The sequence below is a fragment of the Drosophila miranda genome, assembly GCF_003369915.1.
Source record: "Drosophila miranda strain MSH22 chromosome Y unlocalized genomic scaffold, D.miranda_PacBio2.1 Contig_Y2_pilon, whole genome shotgun sequence".
NCBI classification, from domain to species: Eukaryota; Metazoa; Arthropoda; class Insecta; order Diptera; family Drosophilidae; genus Drosophila; species Drosophila miranda.
Window position 1 is genome coordinate 10,862,514 of NW_022881614.1, and position 26,955 is coordinate 10,889,468.

Sequence of the window (26,955 nt, forward strand, 5' to 3'; positions counted from 1 at the left end):
CCAATGTTGAATGGATTTGACTGGGACTGGTTCTGCTCTACGAGTATCCCTCTCTCTCGCTCTCTCGATCTATCTTGGTGGCTGACCAGACCCAGTGGGTTTCCTAATCGATTTCTTGAGCAAACTCTGCCTCAGCTTCTGCCAACTGCAATTAGATAGAGCATTGGTTTCTCACTATCTTTTCCTCTCTGTGGGAGACTTGCAGATTGCAGGGAGCGGTCGGTCCCTTTGGCCCCTGAGTGCATTAGAGAGACCTCGAATACCCGCTGGGCCAACGAATATTGATTGAAAATTGATCTATTAAGAGGCTCCGAAGTGCGACATCGATAATCCGTAAGCGAAAAAGTGCACATGCTCCGAACAATAGAGCGACAGAAGGAAGACCCGTCCGTGGGCGTGGTCGCAGTACTCTAAGCCCAAAAGAACCCAATGGAAACCATCCATTTGTACTCGCACTCGTATTATCCGATCTGTGTTTAGTGTTTGCCTCGGCAGGGGGCCCCCGGCTCACACCTCATCGCCGATGGAGTGTTCTCCGTTGAATGACAGTTGGCAACACCTTTTTATTTACGAGTAGTGCCCGAGCCCGTGCCCGTGCCCGAGCCCGTTGTTGCAGCTGCATTTTTAATGATATCACGTAGTTTAATTTGCTCTCGCCGCTGCTCACTTTGGTCTGTTTTATTTTGGTTTTCCTTTTTTTCAAGCGAAATGCAAAAAGTTTTCCAATCCAAACACACATTCATTTCATCGCATGGCAAACGTTATTTCCTTCCTGTCCTTTATGGTTGGATCGTGTGAGGAGAGGAGGGAGGGTGGAGAGGGGAGGGAATAATGGCATGCACTGGATTTGCTCATTATTGTTTGCGCAAACTTTTGTGGTTTTGGGGTCGGAGGTCATTTGGGTTCCGGCATTAATATATACATGTATAAACTGTCATTGATAGCGTTTGCAGTTTGCAGCACCGCAGCTCTGTTCCAATGGCATTGGAAACTTTGAATGCTCGTATTTGTGGGAGTTTGATTAGTTTTCAAAAGTTCTTCAGTAAAGAACTGGTATCAGTCCATAAGTCCAATTCTTAACTATATTTAATCCAAGTATATCCATAAATTTCCAGGTTCTAGTGCTCTCCACGCCCCAGTCTCTCACCCATTGCCATTGGGCTAATAAAGTGGTTAAAGTGCTTTGATTGTTTGAGATGTCAACCCCTGGGTCTCCATCTACTGCTCCTAACCACAAGATCCCATCAGACCGCGACAATATTCATTCACGTTCAGCCAAACACTTTGATTTGTCAACCATTTGAGGCCCACTGGACATGGAGCACTGCCGACTGCTGTCTGTGCCCGAGTACGACTCCGAGTGTGTGACCTTAGGTTCAACTCGTTTGCATGAGCCACATCTTGATTAGTCCAAACACTTTCCAAAATGAATGTCGTCAGCAAACAGCAAAAGTTGTTGCCTGGTTGTATTGTGGTTTGTTGTTGTTGTTGTTGCTACCCCCTTTTGTGGTAATCGAATTGTTTCAGCGCCGCTCGGCAGTTGTCCGCAAATTGAGTCAATTTAATTGACCTCCAGAGGTCAAGCTGTTCTCTTTAGTTATTGTTGTTGTGGTGCGTTCAAGATAGAGACAGAGAGATTAAGAGAAAGAGAGGGTATAGAAGTAGAGACCCTCATGGAAACGTTTTCTTTCTTTTGATCCCCAGAGTCCAGTGGCGGCTTGTCTTTATAAAGAGTGTGGGATCCACAACAGAATCCAAAGGCAACAAAACAAATGAGATAAAAAAAAAGAGGAGCAAAACCGAGAGAGATACCCAGAGTGAGCTTCTTCTCTGTTAATGGATTTAATTGAATTTTGGCTTGTTGCTGCATTTTATTTGTCTTAATTGTCTGCGAAATAATCATAAATCAGTTTTGTGAACGACAACGAAAGCAGCAGCAGCCGGAGACAATTCTCCACCCTGGACTGGGGGCAGGGGCAGCCAGCACTTGGGTCAATCAATTTATAACATATCCCCCAGCTCAGGGTCCAGAACCGAACCGAACCGACCAGAGCTGAGCTGAACTGAAACGCACCGCAGCGAAGCCCAACTCAACAGATCTCAAGCCAGGCGGATGATGCGGCACTTTCACAGTTCGCCTGGGAACTCTGGCCCGACGATGCCTCGACTTGGGGCATTGTTTTGTGGGGTACAACCCTCCGTTATGTTTGGTGTTCTTGGGTTACTTTGTCTGAGTGATGTTGGGGGCGAGAATCACCCACAGTTGGCGAGAGAAAATTTCATGTGCACTTCATATGTACATATCCGTAAATTTTCATGCTGGTTCGAGCATCCGCACAAAAGATTTAGTTAATTTAGCATAGCATAGCATCGGTTCGGTTCGGTTCGGATCTGATCTGACGGGAGTCCTCTGCGAAGTTGGTCGCGGTTTTGCCTTCTATGGCGGCTATCGCGCGGTTCGAATCAAAGCCAGCCAAAGGCAGCTTCCTGGCCATGTTGACAACTAAATAACACGTTAATGTGTTTATTGCGTATGCTACAATGTCCCCAGAGTGTTGCATAAGACCCAGGCAGGAGATGGTGCCGGAGATGGAGCTGGAGCTGCAAATGGAGTCCAGCATTCGACTTGTGTTAGGTGTCGCGGCCAACACATTCGCACTGCTCTGCCCTGCTCTGCCCTGCTCTGCCCTGCTCTGCTCTGCTCTTGATCCGCTCACCACTTTCGCATTAAACATGAGGCGACTCCAACGGCGGACTGGAAAAGAAGCAGAAGCCCCGGACCAGGGGCTTGGGAAAGCCTCGACTGGTTGCACTTGAGTCCGGAGCTTCTTAACATTTATTTATGTATTTATGAAAACGTCAAGAGGCCAGTCGACGTCTATTCACTGATAATCATATGCTGCCCTGGCGAGTATGCACTTGCATTATTACGTGTTTGAGTACTCGTAGATCTCTCTGTCAGTCGCCTCGAATGTGCCGCAATAAAATTATAAATTATTGCACAATAGATTATATTGGGGGGGAATCCAGATGGATTGAACAAAGCAGGAAGTGTGTTGGGGATGCTGATGCTTGGGAACTTCTAAGATCACAAAGGTAGGGATGTTTCTAGGATTGAATATTATGTTTATATAAGTAGCTCACTCACACAAATAAAGCTCACTGCAAAAGCAGCAAACCCTCCTCCACAGTTGAAGAACCTTTTCGGGAAATAGTTTCCTCCCGATTAGATCTGCTTTTTGCAGAGCTGTTTCTCCGGCCAAGCTCCGCCTCAAAGGCAGCTGCACTTCGTGTTGGGTAGATCAAACGCTCGCTTGTCACGTGCCTCACGTGGCACGCCCCCAGCCTGATTAAATTAGCAGAGTTTACGAGCGAATACATAGATAAGTATGTATGTACATATATGCAGTACAGCCACTATCGACAGTCAAAGCTATGAGGTAGGGAAATAAAACCCAGTTTCGCGTAATTGCCCGTTTCGGATTTCTCATTTCGGATTTTGGACTCGGAAGCTTGACACAGGCGCAGGCGCAGCAGCTGAAATGTGTGAGACATGCCCCCGTCTGTCTGCCACTGCGGCGACCTCTTCCACGGTTTTCACACCCTCTCGCCATGTATTGCGCAAGCCAACTCTGTTACAAATGTCAGACGACCTTACGCATTACGGGTCTGATGTTTGCCGCCAAATGTCAGTCAGAGTCAGAGTCACAGTCGAAGTCGAAGTCTGAGCTGAGCCGCTGAGTGAGAGAGAGCAAATTAATTCATTTTCAACACCTATTTTGACAGTTCATAAAATACATTTGTCATATCGGTCAGAGACAGCGACTACTGCCACTGCGGGGCTGCGGCTGCCTGGCCTCTGTTCGGCTCTTAGGCTGGTCAAGATTTATGGTGCCTCATTGAAAATGCAATTCAGGAAAAGAGAGACTACAAAAGCCACTGTCCAAGTCCGATTTCGATTCCGACTCCCTGCCACATCAAATTTGTCCCTTGTTTTTTTCGGGATTTTCGTTTCGTTTTGTTTTTTGTTTTGTGCGAAGCGGTACAGGCAGAGCCGGAGGGCAGGCCCCAAAGCGAGTTGCAAAAATCTTAACAAAGTTATTTTAGCAAACGGTACGACAAAAAATGTCATGTCCTTAAACATTGCAACAGACCAGAGGAGGACGCTATACTACTACTCCAATCGTCCCGTCCCCAAAGCTGAGCCGAACTGAGCTTTGGTCCAGTGCTCTGCAATCGATATGCGTGCAGATGCTCCACTTTGATCAGGTCATCAGCGACACATCGTTCATCATTCCAAGCGGACGGTGCGCAGGAATGCAGAAGGGACAGAAGCAGAAGCGGCAGCGGCAGCAGCAGCAGCAGCAGCAGGAGCTATGCATGACCAGTAGCCAGGTTCAAGACAATGGGCAAAAGCCATGAAAGGAACGCTTTTCAAGTTTTACGCCAAAGACCCCATGTCTGGGCTGGGCTGGGCTCGGGTTTGCGTTTGGGTTTTGGGTTTTGGTTGGACTGAAGCTGAGGCAAAGGCTCCCAGGGCCGATCGCGACTTTGACGGATGAATTTCACAAATAACTTCAACTGCAGCAGCTCTTGGGCTCTGCTCTTTTTGTTGTTTGTTTAGTCTTGTAGTTCCTTCTGGCCGCCTGCGTTATTTATTGTACGAGTATTTGGTCTGGACCCACGGACACACCAATACCAATTTGGTATAGAGTGGAAGTCAGAGACGAGCTGGACTCGGAGCTGATGCTGAAGCTGAAGCTGGACTGGGCGTTGACACAAAACCTTGTTGAGTTTCGGAACGCAACCGCTCGAATGACAGCAACGACAACGTTGGATGTCCCCGTTGTGTCTAAGTTTGGTATGCGTCATTTTTACAAGGAAATTCCTTTGCCTTTGACTCAGACTGGGACTCTGACGCTGAGTCTGACTCTGACTCTTTGTCCTTCTGCTATTGCTGCCGTTGCCTCTGCCATTGTCAGAGATCCACCTCCTGGTGCCACAGCAACTCCTCCTCCAGTCCCAATATTGCTGCTAATTTATGTAAACACGGTAAGTACAGCCAGGGCACTCCTAGCTACCGAATGCCAGGTCCCTACTGCTATCGTGCCCTGGGTCTGTCTCTCTCTCAATTAGAAACCATTGAGTACTCCTGATCTGAGAGAATTCGTGAATTCCTGTCGGAAATTTTAAATTGAAATCGCAAAAAGCGTTCAGAAATGCAAAAATCCTCTTTCGAGCTGAAATTCCTCTTCTTGGCCATTGTCTTTGAGGGTCCGGGTCGAAAAGGTGTTGATTTAATGAGGCTGAGGGCAAGGACCAGTACCGGGACTGGGACTGGGGCCGGGACCGAGCAGGGTCTCCAACAGAACCAACAGAAGGCGACAGTTGAAGCCTGTCTGTCCAGCCATGGGCTCTGTTTTTTATGTGCCATTCGAATACCGAGAGCTGAGTGAATCTGGAAGTCAGCTTTAAACTAAACCAACAAGATGTGTGACTGACATTCTCAGCTTGAGATACTCTCAGGGACTGTAAGATACTTCTGCGAGAGTTGATTCTCTTGCTAAAACGTGTTTTCCTAGCTAATTGCACAACAGCAAGTGAACGAGTCAGGGTAAAAGATGGGACTGCCTCACTCTATAAGAAGATAATATACCTATCGCACTGTATCTGTATCTGCATCTCTCCCTCCCTCTGTTCTGTTTTGGTCGGGTGCAAAACGATGCTGCCTCGAGGGCATAATGGAACCATTCATCGAGCCTGTAAAAGCCTGCCAGCCTCAAGCATATCCTGTTGCGCTCTTTTATGATTAATGGAACAGATTTTCACGCTTCCTTCCGCACTCACACACACCCTCACACCGTTACACGTGCTCACACAGCGAGCACACAGATACACGCTCGTCCGTTGAATGCCACTTAACTTTTTCAAGTGTAATGCATTAATGTGTGGCATCTTCCCCTGCTCCTCTGCCCTCTTAAACGGCAGCCAATGTCCCTGAAAGTGGGCATCTTCCCCCTGCCCACCTTTTCAACAATAACTTTCAGATTATTAAAATTTTCTTTATTATACCCGATACTCAAAATGAGTATTGAGGTATATTAGATTTGTGGTAAAAGTGGATGTGTGTAACGTCCAGAAGGAATCGGTTCCGACCCCATAAAGTATATATATTCTTGATCAGCATCAATAGCCGAGTCGATTGAGCCCTGTCTGTCTGTCCGTCTGTCCGTCCGTCCGTCCGTCCGTCCGTCCGTCTGTCCGTCCCCTTCAGCGCCTAGTGCTCAAAGACTATAAGAGCTAGAGCAACGATGTTTTGGATACAGATTTCTGTGATATGTCACTGCTACAAAAATATTTCAAAACTTCGGCCCGCCCACTTCCGCCCCCACAATGAACGAAAATCTGTGGCATCCACATTTTTAAGGATACGATAAAATCAAAAACGCAGAATCGTAGAGAATGACTATATGTTCTAGAATGTAAGATCTCAACCAGATCGTATAATTATTATAGCCAGAATCAAGAAAACAATTTTATTCTTTCTCGCTCTGTCTCTCTCTAACACACAGGTTTCATGGTCGGTTTTGCCAATTGCAAAATATGAGTTCTAGGATCTCAGAACCTATAAGAGCCAGAGCAACCAAATTTGGTATACATACTCCTGTGATATCGGACCTTGACCGTTTCGTGTCCAAATTTCGCCACACCCCCTTCCGCCCCCGCAAAGGACGAAAATCTGGGGCATCCACAAATCTCAGAGACTATTAAGGCTAGAGTAACCAAATTTGGTACCCGCACTTCTGTTAGATCTCACTATAAAACGTTTATCTCAGAATTTCGCCCCACCCCCTTCCGCCCCCACAAAGAACGAAAATCTGTTGCATCCACAATATTGCACATTCGAGAAAACTAAAAACGCAGAATCATAGATAACGACCATATCTATCAGATTGCTGAATCTGGATCAGATCAGATAATTTTTATAGCCAAAAGCAAGAAATCAATTTTCAGTGACTACGCAGCGCCCGACGTCAAGCTCAGACTGATTTTCTGTCTCTCTCGCACGCACTCTTTGTCGTGTCGTTTAATATTAGCGCCGTCTGCCAGAGGAGAGCCATACTGACTTAGTATCGGGTATAAATGTATAGTTGCGGTCTCCGCAGCAACTCACAACGTTCTCCTTCGTTTTTTTTTTATACCCGATACTCAAAATGAGTATTGGGGTATATTAGATTTGTGGTAAAAGTGGATGTGTGTAACGTCCAGAAGGAATCGTTTCCGACCCCATAAAGTATATATATTCTTGATCAGCATCAATAGCCGAGTCGATTGAGCCCTGTCTGTCTGTCCGTCTGACCGTCTGTCCGTCCGTCCGTCTGTCCGTCCCCTTCAGCGCCTAGTGCTCAAAGACTATAAGAGCTAGAGCAACGATGCTTTGGATCCAGACTTCTGTGATATGTCACTGCTACAAAAATATTTCAAAGCTTCGCCCCGCCCACTTCCGCCCCCACAAAAGACGAAAATCTGTGGCATCTACATTTTTAAAGATACGATAAAACCAAAAACGCAGAATCGTAGAGGATGACTATATGTTTTAGAGTGTAAAATCTCAACTAGATCGTATAATTATTATAGCCAGAATCAAGAAAACAATTTCATTCTTTCTCGCTCTGTCTCTCTCTAACACACAGGTTTCATAGTCGGTTTTGCCAATTGCAAAATATGAGTTCAAGGATCTCAGAACCTATAAGAGCCAGAGCAACCAAATTTGGTATCCACACTCCTGTGATATCGGACCTTGACGTTTTCGTGTCCAAATTTCGCCACACCCCTTCCGCCCCCGCAAAGGACGAAAATCTGGGGCATCCACAAATCTCAGAGACTATTAAGGCTAGAGTAACCAAATTAGGTATCCGCATTTCTGTTAGATCTCACTACAAAACGTATATCTAAGAATTTCGCCCCACCCCCTTCCGCCCCCACAAAGAACGAAAATCTGTTGCATCCACAATATTGCACATTCGAGAAAACGAAAAACGCAGAATCATAGATAATGACCATATCTATCAGATTGCTGAATCTGGATCAGATCGGATCATTTTTGTAGCCAAAAGGAACAAATCAATTTTCAGTGGCTACGCAGCCCCCGACGTCACGCTCAGACTGATTTTCTGTCTCTCTCGCACGCACTCTTTGACGTGTCGTTCAATATAAGCGGCGTCTGCCGGAGAGAGCCATTCTGACTTAGTATCGGGTATAACTGTAGAGTTGCGGTGTCCGCAGCAACTCACAACGTTCCACCTCGTTTTTATTGCATTTTTCTGGTTAATTTTCATTTGTTTGATTGGATTTTAGAATTACTTTAATTACTTAAAACTAAGAGGGAAGGAGTGGGGATAGAATTCGGGAGGGGCAAACGAATCGCTAGGCTTTACCATTATTTTTTGCCATTTTCTAGATTAAAACTAATTAATTAAATGCTAGCACATGATTTTTATATTTTTGTTCCTTTCAGTTTTTCTTTGGGTTTTTTTGTATTTTCTGAAACGTAGTTTTGTTTTATTTCACTGTTTAATTATTGTTTCTTTATCATTTAATACTATTAAATTAATAGTTTACAATTCAATCACACACACACACATGCACACACACACACAGACAGATGGCAGACTCGATGGGACCACTCACCCAAAGGCCGATGGACCCACACCCTCATCCCAAGCATAGCATGCTGGGTTGAAAGGAAGCACGGCCAGGTGGATTTCTACCTTACCCAGGCACTGAGCGGACATGGCTGCTTCCGCGGCTACCTCAAGCGCTTCGGCCACGAGACAGAGGACTGGTGCCCCGAGTGTGGCACAGGCATAGAGGAGGACGCTCGCCACGTCCTCTTCGACTGCCACAGGTTTGACCTCGAGCGTCAGACATTGGAGAGAGCAGCAGGGTCTAGGGTCAGCACCGAGACTCTGGTGCCGCTGATGCTGGCAGACCCAAAGGTGTGGGAAGCGGCCGCGGAGTTCGCCTCTAGCGTGATGCGAACGCATAGGTCCTTGGAGAGAAGGCGGAAGGAGCAGACGGAGTAGGTGTCCACGCCACTGCGAAGCAATGCTTTGCGGCAGTACCGCAGTCCGCGGGGCCCCTAGTCCCAACATACTCTTGTCTATTAAATTAAGTTAAATATAAATTGTATAGTATATATTATAGAGCAAATAAATAAGTATATGAATAAAAAAAAAAAAAAAAAAAACACATGCACACATACATTATCTTACACATGCTTCTACACACACGCACGCACTTTAAATGTTAAACTATCAATTATTTATGAATTAATTCTGGTTTTTGCTGTTGGTATAAATTAAATAAACTAGAGTGAAACACACGTACTAATTACCGTTCATAAACTACAACTAAAACTAAAACTAATCCATAATTACAGCTACAGCAAGCTCAAAATCGAATCGAATCGTATTTAAGAAAGAGCATTCATATTCCCATTTCCATTTTTATTTTCATTCCGATTGAGATGGAGAGATGGCAGATCTTTCATCTGCCAAAAGATTAGATTGGCGATTCAATTGGGGTCTATAAAAAAATGTACAATACAATGAATACAATTCAAGAAGTTTTTGGGTGCGAGACTACCAGAAGAAAAGAGAAAAGGGGGCAAGACTTGGTAAGTAATATTATTATTGCACATTAAGTGAACTCTTTTCTCTTAGGGTATGGTATGGGTATGGGTCCTCTTCCAAGTGCAGTGTGGGGTCAAAGAAACAAGGTTGCGAAACTACGAACAAAAATTATTAAGAGAATCGAGGGGAATTCTTCTTGAATTTGAGATCTGATTTTACTGATTTTTGTTGCTCGTTATTTCGAATTTTCTACACAAGAACAAAATATTTCGAAAGAAACTCTTAAGATCAACAGCTGATTTTACCATTTCATTTGATTTTTTTTTACGATTTACTTTTTTATGCTTTTGTGGCTTTTGCTCACTATATATATGTAGTTTATGTTTTGTTGTTTGTTTCATATATAGATAGGTTTATACATAACTTAATTTGCTAAATTAAACAAAATTAAAGGACACGTTTCATACTTGCTTATGTGTTTTTGTTTGTGTTTCTCTTGAGAAATGTTTTTTAAGTTGTGTTTCTTTTTTTTATAGATTTTGTGTTTGTGTTTTTCAGATAGTAGCTAGACTAAAGTTTAGAACGACTTTATTCACGTTGGTAAACATATTTATAGTATTTTTAAAATGTACAAAATTCTTGCTTTAGCTCTTAAGTTTTCTTCTCTTCGTTTGTTGGGTTTTGTCAATAGTTTCATGGATATTTTACAGGTTGCTATCATGGTTTTGTTATTGGCTAAGATATTGTGTGATGCACTGCCCCGCCCACGCCACCACCCAGCGGCCCGCTGGCATAGTCCTGCCGATGCTGCTGGAGCCCTAGTTTCAGCTGGTGCTGCTGCATGTCCAGGTCTGGGCAGGATTGGTGGAGATGCGACTGCTGCTGCTGCTGCTGGTGGTGGTGATGCTGCATCCAGGCAGCCGAGGGCAGCGTGCTCGGATGCTGTTAGACCGCCGGCCAAACGCTGTGGATTGCAGAGAGCAGAAAAGGTAACAGGAGAGGTGGTTAGGTTCGTTCTAGAGTGTCTCTTCAGGATGTCAGGATGATGTCAGGGGTGGTCCTTAAACTCACGTTAGTAATGATGGATTCGTCTCAGGCTGATACCAATACTGGGGCACGTAGCCACCCATTTGGGGTGGCGGGTTGTGGTGGTGCGACTGCGGATGTGGCGCTGCCGCCGCTGGATGAGGTGGCTGCGGCGTCATTTGCGGTGGCGGCTTGTGGTCGATCCAGTGGGGTTTCTGGTCCCACGGTGCTTGCGTTGGCGGACTGAGACCCGTTGGGGGAATTCTAAGGGAGGGAAAGGAGGAAAAAACACAGGGATATAGCCAAGTGGAAGGAGAGGCATCAAGCAGATCCCACTTACCAGGTGATAGCTCGGACACGGGCGTACTCGATGGCGTTGGACTGTGTCCGGGAGGTAGATAATGTGAGGGGGAGCCGCTGTTCGAGCCGCCGCCGTTATTACCGCCTGAAAGAACAGATGCAATAGGAGATCCTTTAGTTCCTGGTTCCCTTTGGATATAGGGGATAGGTATTCGGGGGTTCTGGCGACTCACCACTGTGCATTTGATTGGGACTATGCTGACCAGGATTGGGTCCACCTCCGCCTAGAGGCATGCCACTGTTGGTGCCCGGACCCTGGGCCGCCTTCATCATCTTTTTGTACTTGGAACGGCGATTCTGGAACCAGATTTTCACCTGCAACAAGGAAAAACACTTGATCATTATGAGGCACGGCCAGAGAGTCATCGCTAATTAGGCGCCGAATTGTGAGTGTCGAAGTCAGCATGAGTCGCACTTTATTTGATCGGCGTGTGAATAGCGATAAATGCAAATCCAAATGAAATTGTCTATGCCTAGTAGTTTGAACTAATGCGGATCGACAGCATCCTTAGCCAGAGCAGAACCCGAGTAATAGATACAGCTACAACTATAGATAGATATGTGGGAAGGTGGCTTATGGCTGCTTTTCAAACAGCTTTTCATATAAAATTAAGAGTGAATGGTCGTGAAAAGCAGCTGGCAGGAAAATGGCTCTATAAACTATAGTTTTTGGCAGCGTGCGACACACATAAAAGTATCTACGATACGAGATACGAGAGTCTAACACATGTCTTAATCGAGTGTATTTCATCATTTGAGAAACTTGTATCTTTGTTGGGCAAATGCAAAGCAGCAGCACTTGAGCCAGCGGCCAAAATGTATCTCGCACATACTTTCAGTTTTCATTTTCGAGCTTCAGCTCCAGCTGCTCGTAGAACTAATTGTGCGCTGAGCTGTGAGTCGCTGCCAGAGCACTTCACTTTTTTGAAAGCCAGCCCCAAGATATCCCACAGTGAAGCTCTGCCTGTGTCGGAATCTGTAGCTGACTGTGACTCAAGTAGAAGTATCTGCGAGTGAGTGTGTTTAAATATAGATGCAGGCATCAGGCCAAAACGACGCGTATCTAATGCTATTTATGCGCACTCTTAACTGTATCTGCAGCCTGGAATCTTGCATGGCGTCCGTCCACACTGTGCCATACCCCATACACATGTACTCGTATCCGTATCTACTCTATCCATATCTATGCATGTAGATAGATACAGCTATATAAACTTGCCAGGCCAGACTTGCTCAAGGTCGTTCTTCGCGGTTGGTTGGATTTTTGTAGCGCCGCTCCAAGCTCAGCTTTTTTTCAGCGTTTGGCAAATTTCACTGACTTGGCTCATGTTTTTTTTTTTAGGTTTTTTTGCCCATAAATACAGTTTGAGGAGATTCGGCTTTTATGTGCATTCCGCTATGAGCGTGTGCTTGTATTTGTGAATTTGTATCTGTGCCTGGGCCATCGATTTCAATTAGCCGATAGCTACCAGAATTGGCTGTTGTCTGATGCCTGATGGGGCTGAGGTAATCAATTGTCGGATCATTGACATTGGCATCCCCAGCCCCGGCCGCAACCCCAGCCCCGGCCCAAGCCCCGTTCCCGTACCCAGCCTTGACGTCGAACGGTAGCCGAAATCCACAAGTAAAATTTTCTCGGCTGGGGGTTAAACAAATTTCGAGATTTTTTCAATTACTGGAAAAACACTTGAGCTGCAGTCAGATCTAGACATGCCACAAGAAAGCCAAAGAAGAGCCTTGATCGCTGCTGGTTTTAGATAAAGGCATGAACTTGGTAATAGACTATGCCTACAAACAAAAAAGGTAAATTTCTGTGTGTACCTGTACACAGAAACTCGTACGATATATTGTATAGCTGTTACGCAAGGGAGGCCAAGCGAAAAATCTGCGCTCAATGATCAAATATTGTCGAGGTTCTCCTTACAGCAACAGTCCCCAAAAACTGTACCTGCATGTACTTGGGGGCACAATAAACTTTAGTATCCCCACAAATGTTTCCATATTAAACCAACTTCTGTCTATTTATGATGTATTTCTGGTTTGCTGTTCATCGTTTTGCGCTAAAATGAAGTTAAGCAAATGTCAAAACTAATGGCCAACAGCCTCTTAATTGTCAGCTTAAGCAAACTCTCAAAAAAATACATCTATATAAATACAAATGGATAGACAAACGAGATATACATGAAATCGTACATGAAATATCAACTCAAAAAGTTTACCCTACGAAAAACGAAGCAGTGCAAAATATAGAGGGGGGAAAAAGAGTTCGCATGAGAGTAAAAGTGTCTTTGGGATCTCAGACAGTCTGTCAAATGTCAATCAGCCTTATGGTGTCCCACCGTCTGGGTACTTGTCTCTCTCTCCTTTCCTCTCTTTGAATTTGTACCACTTTCATATGAACAAATATGGCAAAAAGCAGCAAGAAATTAGCATGTCACTGTGTCAACTTGAGGCAGCCACAACAGCAGCAGCACAGCAACAGCAGCAGCCGCACCAGCAGCAGCAGCAGCAGACAACAGATCGAAGTCGTCTCTGTGGCATTATCCTTCGAGCGGCTGGTCAGATGGTCAGACACTTGCTTGATCACTTCCGCAATATGTCACTTGCCATATAATTTATGCAGTCAAACGCAGAATTGATGCCTAGCTAGCCAAGAGTCCGACTCGGAGCTCCAGCCCGAGACAGAGTCGGACCTCGAGTTGGAGGCAGATTACAGATGAGTTTTATGACGACGGGAACGCGTTTCTCCTTCAGCCAGTGTTTCAGCCACAGTTCCAGCCAAGTGGAAGTGGACTGTAAAATACGATGACGATCACAATGACGACGACGATGATGATGATGATGATGATGATGGAGCACAGATGATGCTGGGGCAAGGCGAAGAGTGGACATCACTTGGGGCTGCTGCCGCTGCCGCTGACTGTTGTGGGCTTTCTAATTGTGAGCACTTGCCGTTCGAGCGATAAAACTTACTCACAAAAGATACAGATAGAAATAGAGAGAGAGAGAGAGAGAGGGGGGAGGGAGAGCGAGAGGGAGACACCTGCGTGGCTGTTAACTGGTTTCGTCGGGCATTGCCAAATGTGTCCCCAACCCCAGGCACTCCGCCCCTCTCGAGACCGACTCTAATTCATTTGACAGTTGAGCATTTAAAACGTGGGAAACCGATAAGCCAATTGCTCAGAAAACTCTAATAACTTCATCTGGCCTCCATTCGGCCATCGATTGATTTGGGTGGGAGAGCCGGGCGAAAAGGTTTTCATATTCCATTTCCATATTCCTAGGAAACATTTCACAGCTTTTTCCTGATAAATCACCGCCCAACGAGCTGCACGCCCCTTGCCAAACCATAAATATGGGGGAACTCCTCCCACTGCCGAAAAACGTACGGCTTTATTTGCACTGCGCCTGCAAATGCACTAAGCAAACGGCGAAGAAAGCCCTGGACAGGGACTTGGATACGGATGCCTGGGCTTAATGACAGCCTCAACGCCCCAAAAACAAGCCATGGGATAATGTCTGATACTCTTTGGCAGGAAAAGGGTAGCTTCGGATGGTGAAGCCACTGGATTGCCTTCAGATACGAGTGTTGAGTATTTCTGTCCATCTTTGACCCAAGCTGAAATTTGAATATCCATGGATGCAACGTATGGAGTCGTAAGAGTCCATCTTCCTTTAGTATTTTCAGACATTCTAGAGTATCTGTGGTTCTTTCTTGATGACTTGCTCAAGCAAATGCATTTCCACTTCGACCCGCGGTGGATGTCTGGCTAAAAAGCAACAAAAATGTTTATAGCTTTTCCTGGCGAGCGACAACACAGCAGCAGCGGCAGCAACAACAAAGGCAACAAACACAGCAGTGGCAAGAGCAAATGGCGAGGCATGAAATGGTCTCAGTTTTGTTGCCACAAATTTATGGCCACCAAACAGAGTTTTCCCCTCATTGTTCTCAGCTTGTTGCTTGTTATGTTTGCTGATGTTGCCCCCGCTGTTGCTAATGGCCCTGCTGCTGCCTTGGTTTTCATTCATAAATTCCGTGCAACAAGATTTTAGCATTTTTGCTGCACATTTTTGGTGCGAGAAATTTCAATTTGCTGGCCAAAGCGGTTAACATGAAAAACAATTTTCGGCGGCTTCTTTCAGCGGCAGCTTTGAATTACGGCCCGGCCAGAGCCATGGGCATTGTCTTAGCCGTTGATTAATGGGCCGCAGGCGGATTAGCCGATGCTCCGATTCACCGATTATCGATACCCGATCAGCAGGCGCCAATTGTAGCAGATTTAACTTCTTTCCGGATCTGAAAGTTGCATCCCGCTTACGCTTCACGTTTGATGTGTTAGATGATCAGCCCGCGATCACTTTCGTTTAACTTCTGGCTCTACCTGCTCTCCCCCTGCCTCTCTATTAACTTTAATGGCCAACAACTTTCCTCTGAGACGCTTCCAGCACGCGCCATCTGGCCAAACGGTTGTAATCGCACTGCAATCGCCAGCAAAACGCGCGCAACTCGCGTGTCAGTTTTTAATTTATGCAGAAAAAAAGCTATGAAAAAATCATGAAATTCATAAAAATTCAAAAAAACAGATAGAGCGTGTGTGCGAGAGGAAGTGAGGGGGAGAGAGAGAGAGAGAGAGTGAGGTGTAAAAATCTGAGGGAGTTGGGTCTGCGCGAAAATAAAATAAAAACTTTGATTTATAATCTTGTCGCTGAAGTTGTTCGTCAATAGCCTGTGATGGCAGGTAGCGTTGTTGTTGCTGCTGCAAGTACTGTTGTAGTTGAAGGAACATTTGTTGTTTTTATTGTTGTTGGTGCCTTTTGAGTTGCATTTCTTGCATTGCACTGTGGGCCAGCGACCCCATTTTTCGACGTTAATTCGAAAAAATGCATGTCAATGAAACTTAATTTTAATTTAACATTTAATTAGTATATACATTAATTTAACAAAAATCTAAAATCTTTTTTGTTTTAATGCATCCTTGGCTTTTTTGCAAAGTTTTAAAGTCAGCTGTTTGATAAGCTGCAATTGATAGTAAAAAACGCGGGAAACTGTTTGTTTACTTTGAGAGCTTACCAAATTGAAACTAAGTTCAAAAACTGAAATCAAAGTAATGGAAAAGAAAGGCCAGAGTATGTAGCGTTATTATATTAAACAAATTTGTGCTCATGTTTTTGAATATGTTTTTGTGTGTATTAATTTGTGTCGTCCAAAGGTAGAGAATACTTAACCAATGTGCCCGTCTCTTATGGTCAATAACTAATTTTGTGCGCAATTGTGCGAGAAAGTAATTATGTAATATTGTAGTGCAAGCTGTGTATAAAATAATCCTAAAACTTGTTTTTGCGCCATTTTGCGCCGGTGTGCGCATTTTAATTTATTTGTAGGTGAGGTGGAGTTCCCTTATGAAAAGCTGCTCAGTATTTACATTGAGAATAATCGAAACGCCGCAGCACTTTCGAGTTGGATTTTCGAAGAACTGAGGCATACAAAATAAGCACGGAGAAAAAACTTTTTTGTCAGCGATCCAATGGTTTTTGACCAATCCCTTTTCGCGACAACAATGGTTCCTCTCAAATTAATGGATGATATTGGAAATATATTGTGGCTAAATCGTACTCCTCAGTCTATTAGATTTTGTAGGTCAATCAAACTTGAATTTGTTAAAGAGACTAAAGACCATATTATCGAAGAAAAAAAAATTTGGGCGATCAAATTAAAGATTTATCTTCATATGTCTGCACATTTATAAACGGAAGAAACATAACAGTAAAATATAATCTGCATATGACACTTTTAGACGGGAAAGTTTTGAAAATTTTGAAATCTTAGGTCTTGATGAGTCTCTCATCACATATTTTCCAAATATTTTAATTGCGATTTCCTGCCAGCTGTCAACTGATGCAAAACTATTTAAAAAATATTGTCAAGAAATAGTTGGGCGTGGTCGGATCGGTCTAAAATTAAGATATATATATATACACGTCGATAATATTTTGTGTACAAAATTTGAAGTCTCTAGCTTTATTATTTTAATTTACGTCAAAAAATGGGATCGCTGGCCCACTGTGCATTGTTGAAACTGCGCTTTTCTTACATTTTTTGTTGAATCTACAGTCTTTGTTCGTGTTTGAACTGCTGTTATTGTAGTTGTTGAATCTGCTGTTGTAGAGTTTTTTGTTTGGTAGTTGTTGAAGCTGCCCATACAAGTTTGTTGGCGCAACAAGTGCTTTCGGGCAGTATAACTCACTCGTCGTCTGCCGTCCGCGGTCCGCGGTCCGTCAGTCGGTCAGTCACTCAGTCAGTCATTCATAAAAGCTGCAGCAGCCGCGTGGCACTTTTGATTTTTGGTTAACTCATGTTTATGCCTGATTTTTATCGCTCAACAGGCAAAAGAAAAAAAGTATATATCTTTGGAGCAAAACGATTGCAAATTTTAGATTGCCGGTGCCGGTGATGTTGCTGTTGCTGCTACTGCTGCAACAACAGCAATTGTTGCGTGTGCTGAAAGGCCCCCCCAAAATGGGACCCAAGTAGATCTCAGCCCAGCTCCCACCTCTTTCATCCTCCATGCCACATCAACGAGCTGTTTCTTCCTCAGTATCTGTTGCTGCCTCTTCTACTTGCCTCTGCCTGTGTCTCTCTTCCTCCCCCGCCCGGCCACCCTTCTCTATGCTCTTTTGACTGCCATGGTTGACGGATTACGCAACTTGCCGGCCGTAGCATTTTTATACCCGATACTCAAAATGAGTATTGGGGTATATTAGATTTGTGATAAAAGTGGATGTGTGTAACGTCCAGAAGGAATCGTTTCCGACCCCATAAAGTATATATATTCTTGATCAGCATCAATAGCCGAGTCGATTGAGCCCTGTCTGTCTGTCCGTCTGTCCGACCGTCCGTCTGTCCGTCTATCCGTCTGTCCGTCTGTCTGTCTGTCCGTCTGTCCGTCCCCTTCAGCGCCTAGTGCTCAAAGACTATAAGAGCTAGAGCAACGATGTTTTGGATCCAGACTTCTGTGATATGTCACTGCTACAAAAATATTTCAAAACTTCGCCCCGCCCACTTCCGCCCCCACAAAGGACGAAAATCTGTGGCATCCACAATTTTAAAGATATGACAAAACCAAAAACGTAGAATTGTAGAGAATGACCATATCTTTAAGACTGCGGAATCTGAATTGGATCGTATTATTATTATAGCCAGCATCAAGAAAACAATTTCATTTTTTCTCGCCCTGTCTCTCTCTAACACACACGTAGCATAGCCGGCTTTGCTTAGAGTAAAACATTAGCGCCTAGATCTCAGAGACTACAAAAGCTAGAGCAACCAAATTTGGTCTCCACACTCCTAATATATCGGACCGACACGAGTTTGTTTCAAAATTTCGCCACACCCCCTTCCGCCCCCGCAAAGGACGCACACCTGGGGATATTCAAAAATCTCAGAGACTATTAAAGCTAGAGTAACCAAATTTGGTATCCGCACTCCTGTTAGATCTTACTATAAAACGTGTATCTTAAAATTTCGCCCCACCCCCTTCCGCCCACACAAAGGACGAAAATCTGTTGCATCCACAATATTGCACATTCGAGAAAACTAAAAACGCAGAATCATAGATAATGACCATATCTATCAGATTGCTGAATCTGGATCAGATCAGATCATTTGTATAGCCAATAGGAACAAAACAATTTGCAGTGGCTACGCAGCGCCCGACGTCACGCTCAGACTGATTTTCTGTCTCTCTCGCACGCACTCTTTGTCGTGTCGTTTAATATTAGCGGCGTCTGCCGGAGGAGAGCCATACTGACTTAGTATCGGGTATAACCGTAGAGTTGCGGTGTCCGCAGCAACTCACAACGTTCCCCCTCGTTTTTTTTTGGGAAGGCGTTGCCCAAAACAGCCCGCAACGATTTTATTTGGAAATCACTTTGGTTGCACCTCTCTGGACGTAGCCAGGGCCCGGGCCAAGGTTTCTGTTTGCTCAGTTACTCCACTGATGTATCTCCATCCCTCATTCGGCTCAAGCTGCTAACAAGAACGAAAGACTTAGGCAGCGATCTTGAACTGACTTTTTAGCATGTGGCTTTGGCTTTAATAAGCTGAAAGTCGAAGCTGAAGCTGACGCCAGTGCAAATTGATTTGTTCCTTTTGGCTATAAAAATGATCTGATCTGATCCAGATTCAGCAACCTGATATATATGATCATTATCTATGTTCGGGCCAGCCGCTGAAGAATAACCGTAACTTTAACATTATTATTGTATGAGCAGAGAGAGCCGCCTATGTTGTAAAACGTTGACGTTCTGCAGAGCTGCTGCGCTCTCCCGCTAAAGGGGCTCTCTGCCGCCACCACTTCGGCAACTACTTTGATCTGCTGCCGCCACTTCGGCAATCACTTTGATCTAACGCCGTCGTCTATAGTTTAGTTCTATGCTAACCCCTCTGCGCATTGGTTGCATATCGATCTCGCATAAAGTTTATCTGGCAATAGCAAGCAATCGGCTTCCGCTAAGCCACCAAGATTAAATACGAATTATAAATTTTAACCCAAAATCTCTTTTCATTTTTGAAACACATAGGTGCCAAAAAAGCTTGGCATCTCAAACATTGGTGACCCCCCGACGTGATATAAAACCATTGCTTAATCGCGTTCCGTTAAAACACTTATTATTTATACAATATTTTGTTGTTGGGTAGTTTAACTACCAACAAATACATTTGGGTGCACGTTGAAAAACAGTTTAAAGTGCAAATTCAGTGATAGTGCGGCTGGAATATTTATAGACAAATTCCGGTACTTTAAGCGTCGAATCTCTCATTCTCTGCGCAGCTTCAGCCGCGGTTCTTGACTTTTCGTGTCTTGCATTCTCGCTCTCGCGTCTATACATCGTCGCTTAAGCGGTATTTCATTTTCCGTTGTTGTGTCGAATTGCACAACGGTTAACATGGACAACGATCCGAATACAGGCGCGGGCGGAAATATTGTGGTGGCTGATTCCAGACTGAGTCTGTATAAGCGTAAAAGTCAGTCATTATATGATCGATTGCACAGGCTTGGCGAATCCTTCGCGGGGAATAAAATCGATAAGCTGACCGCCGCGGAAGTCGAGGTGCGCCTTGATATGTTGGCAGAAATTCGAGAGGAATTTAATAAGGCCCATAATGAGTTGGAGGCTCTCGATCAAAACGAGATTGGGAGTGAGCTGCGCGAAATCTTCGATACCCTTTTCATATCGTTGAAAGCTGAGTTGCTGGCTGCTGTTGAAGTAAGCCAGTCACACGCCGCTGCCCATTCTACGACTCTGCCAAGCCATTCCGGACATAGTACCATCATCATGGCTCACAAGCAGCGACTTCCTGAGCTGAAGGTGCCTAAATTTTCTGGTGGTTACGTCGAGTTCTCGGATTTTATGGCAATGTTCAAATCGGTGATTGAAGCGGATGCGGATCTCAGTGACATCGAGAAATTCCAGCACCTTCGCTCTTGCCTCGCTGATGCGGCTTTGGATTCGGTTCGATCGTTAGAGCTCTCCAGTGCCAATTATCGTGCGGCTCTGGATATACTTAATAAACGCTTTAATAACAAAAGACTTGTTTTCCAGGCACACATCAAGAAGATTCTTGGGCTAAAGAGGGTAGACTCGCCTTCTGCTAAAAGGCTTCGGGAGTTTTCGGATGCAGTCAATTTAAACATGCGAGCGTTGCAGACATTGGGAACTGCTGAGGAGATTTCAGGATTCATGGTCATCAACATGCTGCTGCAGAAGTTGGATTCGAAGACGCAAACCAAATGGGAGGAGCACACATCGTCGGATGCTTTACCTACCGCAGAGGAATTCTTCGAATTCTTGCAGCAACGCTGCCAGAAAATGGAGCGGTTGGAATATGCTACAGCAACACACGCTACTAGCGATCAGGTGGGAAAAAACCATTCCTATACGCAGGTTAAGAAAACGTTTGTAGCTTCCAACTCTTCCGCCGACCCGTCTGTATGCGTCTTTTGCCACTCAGCGGGCCATGCAATATACTCGTGCAAGATATTCGGAAATCTCTCACCGTTGCTGCGCCACAAAGAAGTGAAGAAGCTTTCCCTATGCTTCAATTGCCTAAAGCCGGGGCACCGGACCCGCGCATGCAATAGTGGAAAATGTCGAGTATGCGGCGGTAGGCATTATAGTTTGTTGCACTTCGATAGTATACAGCCCACAACACAAGGCTGCCCAGGTATTACTCCTCCCGATCTGGCCGTTCAACCGGACACTCTTTCCGTTGCTCAAAATTCTGCTAGCAGCTCGTCTCTACCTTCGTCTACCTCTCTTGCTGCCCAAGGTCTTCACTCTGATGTCGTGCTTCTGGCTACAGCCGTGGTTCTCGTAAAGAATCGGTCTGGCGTTTTAGTTCCTTGTCGTGCCATCTTAGATGCAGGATCGCAGCTGCATCTCGTCACATCCAGGTTCGCCCAGCAGCTTCAGCTTAGGAGAACTCAATCGTCTGCACTTGTGTCTGGGCTGGGCGATACCAGCGTTTCTACTGAGGGATCCACCATGAGCATTTGTATGCATTCTCGCACCTCTGCTTACACAACTACACTTACTGCTCTCATCGCCCCCACGATTACCGATTCTCAACCAAGTATGACAGTAAATGTATCCGATTGGCGTATTCCATCTAACATTCAGCTCGCTGATCCTGCATTTTTCAATCCTCAACGGGGTGATCTTCTCATTGGTGCGAGCGTTTTTTATGATCTCCTCTGCGTAGGGCAAATCAAACTCACCGATGGACTGCCTCTTCTGCAGAAGACCCGGCGTGGGTGGATCGTATCTGGCGGTGGACAGAAGGTATCAAGCTCGGCGCTTTTGGCTACGCACAATTGTCCAGATTCGATAGCTGAGATGGAAGCAAGGTTGGATAAAACTCTTCGTATGTTTTGGGAAGTCGAGAATTGTGTGGAGGCTGGTTTGAATACCAAAGAAGAAGACGATTGTGAAGCACATTTCGTAAGCCACCTTTCACGGTTGCCATCCGGGTGTATGCAGTTCAATTGCCGCTAAATAACAATACTGATCGTTTAGGAGAATCTTATGCTCAGGCTTATCGACGGTTCATCAGTCTGGAGGGAAAACTGGAGCGTAATCCTACACTCAAGGAGCAGTATTCCGCCTTTATGAGGGAGTACATTGATTTGCATCATATGCACCAGTCCTACCCTCTTGGCTCAGCTGCTCTGCGGCAGGAGTTTTACGTGGATGACCTTATTTCTGGCGGTAATTCGGTCGCACAGGTCATGGACAAGATGCACCAAACATCAGCTTTACTGTCCCGGGGTAATTTTAGACTTAGGAAATGGTGCTCCAGTCACCAGGAAGTACTTGAGGGAACCCCTGAAGATGACATAGAGAAGTTCCTAAGGTTTAATGATGGAAGCGACATTGCCAAAACTCTCGGCTTAGCGTGGGACCCTGCTTCGGATCAGCTGCTTTTTGCCTTGTCCGCACTGGACACAAACTCAAAGCCATCAAAGCGGTCGGTTTTATCTACGATTGCGCGGTTCTACGACCCTCTTGGACTGATAAATCCAGTCATTGTGAGGTGCAAAATCTTCCTTCAGCAGCTTTGGAGAGAAAATTTGGATTGGGATGAAAGCCTACCCTCAGCGTTGCATTCAACTTGGATGGACTTGAGAAATAGTTTGGCAAGCATTTCTCGGATCTCATTTCCTCGCTTGGTTCTTCGTTCTAGTGTGGCTACAGAAGTTCACGGATTCTGTGATGCCAGCTTGGAAGCATATGGCGCTTGCGTGTATGTCGTGTCCAGGGAAGCCCAGTCTTTGAGCCACGTTTTGTGCTCAAAGTCGCGAGTGGCGCCGCTAAAGACTATATCGATTCCTAAGCTGGAATTAAGTGGAGCCCATTTGCTTGCGAAAATCATGCAGAATGTAAAGGACATGGGAATCTTTACAGGTCGGTTCTATTGCTGGTCGGATTCGTCAACAGCATTATCTTGGATTAGGGACGAGCCAGCTTAATTTCAAGTTTTCGTGGCAAATCGAGTGGCATCAATTCAGGAGTTGACGGCAGCCATGGAATGGCGCTATGTTCCCAACTCTTTAAATCCTGCTGATATTCTCTCGATAGGCTCGCTTCTCAACCATCTTATCCAGTCAGAGCTATGGTTTCACGGCCCATCCTTTTTGCTAGGCTCCAAGGATAAGTGGCCTGTATCTCCATCTAACAACATAGCAACTTTGGAGCTTCGCAAGAGAGGATTGCTAATCACGTCTCCACATGCCGATCTCACGTCCGGATGCAAATTTGCGAATTCATTCTTTCGCATGCAGCGCACATTCGCCTACATGCATAAATTTATACATCGTCTTAGGCATCCAGGACTCACCGTTTCTGATATTCGGCAAGGAACGCATCTTCTAATTCGACACATTCAGCTGGCAAATTTGTGGATGGACATAATGGAGATTCGGCGCAATGGTCAAGTCATGAAATCCAGTTCTATTAGTTCGCTCAACCCGTTCATCGATCATTCTGGACTACTTAGAGTTGGAGGTCGTCTTGGCAACTCATCGCTAGGATTTGACGCTCAGCACCCGCTCATTCTGCCAAAGGGACATTCCATTACCTTTGCGCTGATAAGATATTATCATGAAAGAAACCTCCATGCCGGACCTCGCACCTTGCTATCCAAAATTCGGCTGGAATATTGGCCCATTGGAGGTGTTAAGGCAGTGTCAAGGGTCGTCAGCAGATGTGTGAGATGCTTCAGGAATAGGCCGCGCATGGTCGAACACATCATGGGAGACCTACCTAAGGAACGTTTGGAAGGATCTCGAGCTTTTGAAGTCACTGGAGTAGATTACTGTGGACCTTTTTTCTACCGATCAGAAATCCGCACGAGGCCTCCGATCAAGTGCTACATTAGCGTATTCATTTGATTCACTTCTAAGGCTATACACATGGAGCTCGTAAAGGATTTGACCACCGCATCGTTTCTAGGCGCACTAAAGCGTTTTACTTCCACTCGAGGAAGGCCAAGTCAAATTTGGTCGGACAATGCGACAAACTTCGTTGGGGCCAAGAACGAGCTTCTGGAGCTAAAGAAGCTTTGTCTGAGCGAACCGCATATGAAGGAGGTCCACGAATCCTGCTTGGCTGACTCGATCGACTGGCGTTTCATCCCACCTCGCTCTCCGCATTTTGGCGGGTTGTGGGAAGCGGCCGTGAAGACCGCAAAATATCACCTGTACCGCTCAGTTGGACCATCTGTGCTTAGCTTCGACGAGCTGCGCACTCTGATCCGTCAGATCACTGCAATTGTTAACTCTCGCCCTTTGCTCTCGCTTTCAGAAAATCCTGATGATTTAGACGTTTTGACTCCTCCTCATCTGCTTTTAGGCGGCCCCCATGAGCAAATCCTCGAGCCTGACCTAACGAAGCTGAACTACAATCGTCTGGATGGCTGGCAGCGGGTCACCCAACTACAGCAAATATTTTGGAGCCGTTGGCGCGAAGAGTATCTCACTCTTTTGCAAGAGCGCGCGAAGTGGCGTACCCCCGCGCAAAACATCTGCAAGAACGACCTCGTTCTGGTGAAGGACGAAAATCTTCCTCCAATGCGTTGGCCACTGGCTAGAGTGGTCGATGTCGTTTTGGGCAAGGACGGAGTGTGTCGCGTCGCTGACCTGAAGACATCCTCAGGAAACATCAGGAGGGCCGTCACTCGGCTATGTTTGCTGCCCCTTAAGGAATCTGTTGAGAGACTAGCTCCCAAGGGGGGAGTATGTTCGGGCCAGCCGCTGAAGAATAACCGTAACTTTAACATTATTATTGTATGAGCAGAGAGAGCCGCCTATGTTGTAAAACGTTGACGTTCTGCAGAGCTGCTGCGCTCTCCCGCTAAAGGGCTCTCTGCCGCCGCCACTTCGGCAACTACTTTGATCTGCTGCCGCCACTTCGGCAATCACTTTGATCTAACGCCGTCGTCTATAGTTTAGTTCTATGCTAACCCCTCTGCGCATTGGTTGCATATCGATCTCGCATAAAGTTTATCTGGCAATAGCAAGCAATCGGCTTCCGCTAAGATTAAATACGAATTATAAATTTTAACCCAAAATCTCTTTTCATTTTTGAAACACATAGGTGCCAAAGAAGCTTGGCATCTCAAACAATCTATGATTCTGCGTTTTTAGTTTTCTCGTATCCTCAATATTGTGGATGCAACAGATTTTCGTCCTTTGTGGGGGTGGGGCGAAATTTTGAGATATACGTTTTATAGTGAGATCTAACAGGAGTGCGGATACCAAATTTGGTTACTCTACCCTTAATATTCTCTGAGATTTGTGAATATCCCCAGATTTTCATCCTTTGCGGGGGCGGAAGGGGGTGTGGCGAAATTTTGAAACAAACTCGTCTCGGTCCGATATATTAGGAGTTTGGATACCAAATTTGGTTGCTCTAGCTTTTATAGTCTCTGAGATCTAGGCGCTAATGTTTTACTCTAAGCAAAGCCGGCTTTGCTACGTGTGTGTTAGAGAGAGACAGGGCGAGAAAAAATGAAATTGTTTTCTTGATGCTAGCTATAATATTCATACGATCTGGTTCAGATTTTGCACCCTAAAAGATATGCTCATCTTCTACGATTCTGCGTTTTTAGTTTTCTCGTATCGTCGAAATTGTGGATGCCACAGATTTTCGCCCTTTGTGGGGGCGGAAGTGGGCGGGGCAAAGTTTTGAAATAGTTTTGTCGCAGTGACATATCACAGAAGTCTGGATCCAAAACATCGTTGCTCTAGCTCTTATAGTCTTTGAGCACTAGGCGCTGAAGGGGACGGACAGACGGACAGACGGACGGACGGACAGACGGACAGACAGACATGGCTCAATCGACTCGGCTATTGATGCTGATCAAGAATATATATACTTTATGGGGTCGGAAACGATTTCTTTTGGACGTTACACACATCCACTTTTACCACAAATCTAATATACACCAATACTCATTTTGAGTATCGGGTATAAAAAACCTTAAGAAAAAACGGTAGAAAGGAAAGCGGCATGCAGCGGCAGCCGCAACAGAGTTTCGACAAAAAACGCTCAAAGGCTTCAAGGCCAACAACGCAACAACGCCTTGAATCTGCTACCCAGCTCCAAGCTCAAAGCTCCAGCTACAGCTACAGCTACAGCTAGAGCCCCGACTCCAACTCCAGCTCGAAATGAACGCACGTTAACACTGCCAGAGCCCCGAGTGCAGTCCGATCCGGCTGGCCTGGCGCGGGCTGGCCTGGCGCGGTCTGCGCCAAATTGAAAGAAAATCGATGCGGCAGCATCATCAGCAGCAGCAGCAGCTTCGTTCAAAGTTGAAACACGTGGATAGGCTGCAGCTTTGACCCCGCGGGACTTGTGGCAGCCGCTCGTTTGTGGCGGCACGCACGTGGGGCAGCTACCTGGTGTACGGTAGCCCTAGCTGCTCAAACAAATTAATGGCTCATTTGTATGGGTTTATATGGATTCCTGCATAGCGAAAGTTCACTGGGGCTCAGTGGGGCTCAGTGGTGCTCATTGGAGAGCCAAAGTATGCCGTCTGATTCTGATGACCATTTTTGGGTCACTGCCAGTGCTCTCTGCGAGCTATTCCCCCGGGGGCAGCATGCAGCCATGTCCCAGCTATGCCATTGATCTTTATCAATGAAGTCAGTGGAAAGCGGCAAGGGGAAAGGGGCAAGCGGAGTACATAGATAGATGCCCATGCCATGAATGAAGCTGGCAAAGATCTTGGCTAGATTCATTAGTGAATGGGATGAGGGAAAAGCAGGAGATGGTAGAGATTGGCAACAGAGTCGGGAGGGTGTACTAAAGAGTTGGTCAGTTATGAAGCTCCGCCGGCGGTGGAAAAACTCTGCTTAATAAACAATAAATATGC

At 45.5% G+C, this 26,955-nt stretch overlaps 1 protein-coding gene across 2 annotated transcripts in view; it reads right to left on the reverse strand.

Annotated features, from left to right (window-relative positions):
• Positions 1–9,256: 9,256 nt before the first annotated feature.
• LOC108160437 (homeotic protein distal-less) overlaps positions 9,257–26,955 on the reverse strand; it is a 51,227-nt gene continuing 33,528 nt past the window's right edge. Inside the window, exons 4-7 of one of the 2 annotated variants that reach the window (XM_033398103.1) lie at positions 11,195–11,336; positions 10,998–11,106; positions 10,707–10,925; positions 9,257–10,599 (exon numbers count right to left, since the gene is read on the reverse strand). In XM_033398103.1, coding sequence (XP_033253994.1) covers positions 10,581–10,599; positions 10,707–10,925; positions 10,998–11,106; positions 11,195–11,336 — 489 coding nt within the window. In that variant the 3' untranslated portion in view covers positions 9,257–10,580. Of the gene's footprint in view, positions 10,600–10,706; positions 10,926–10,997; positions 11,107–11,194; positions 11,337–26,955 lie in introns of those variants that run through there. The other variant, XM_033398102.1, reaches the window with a different exon arrangement.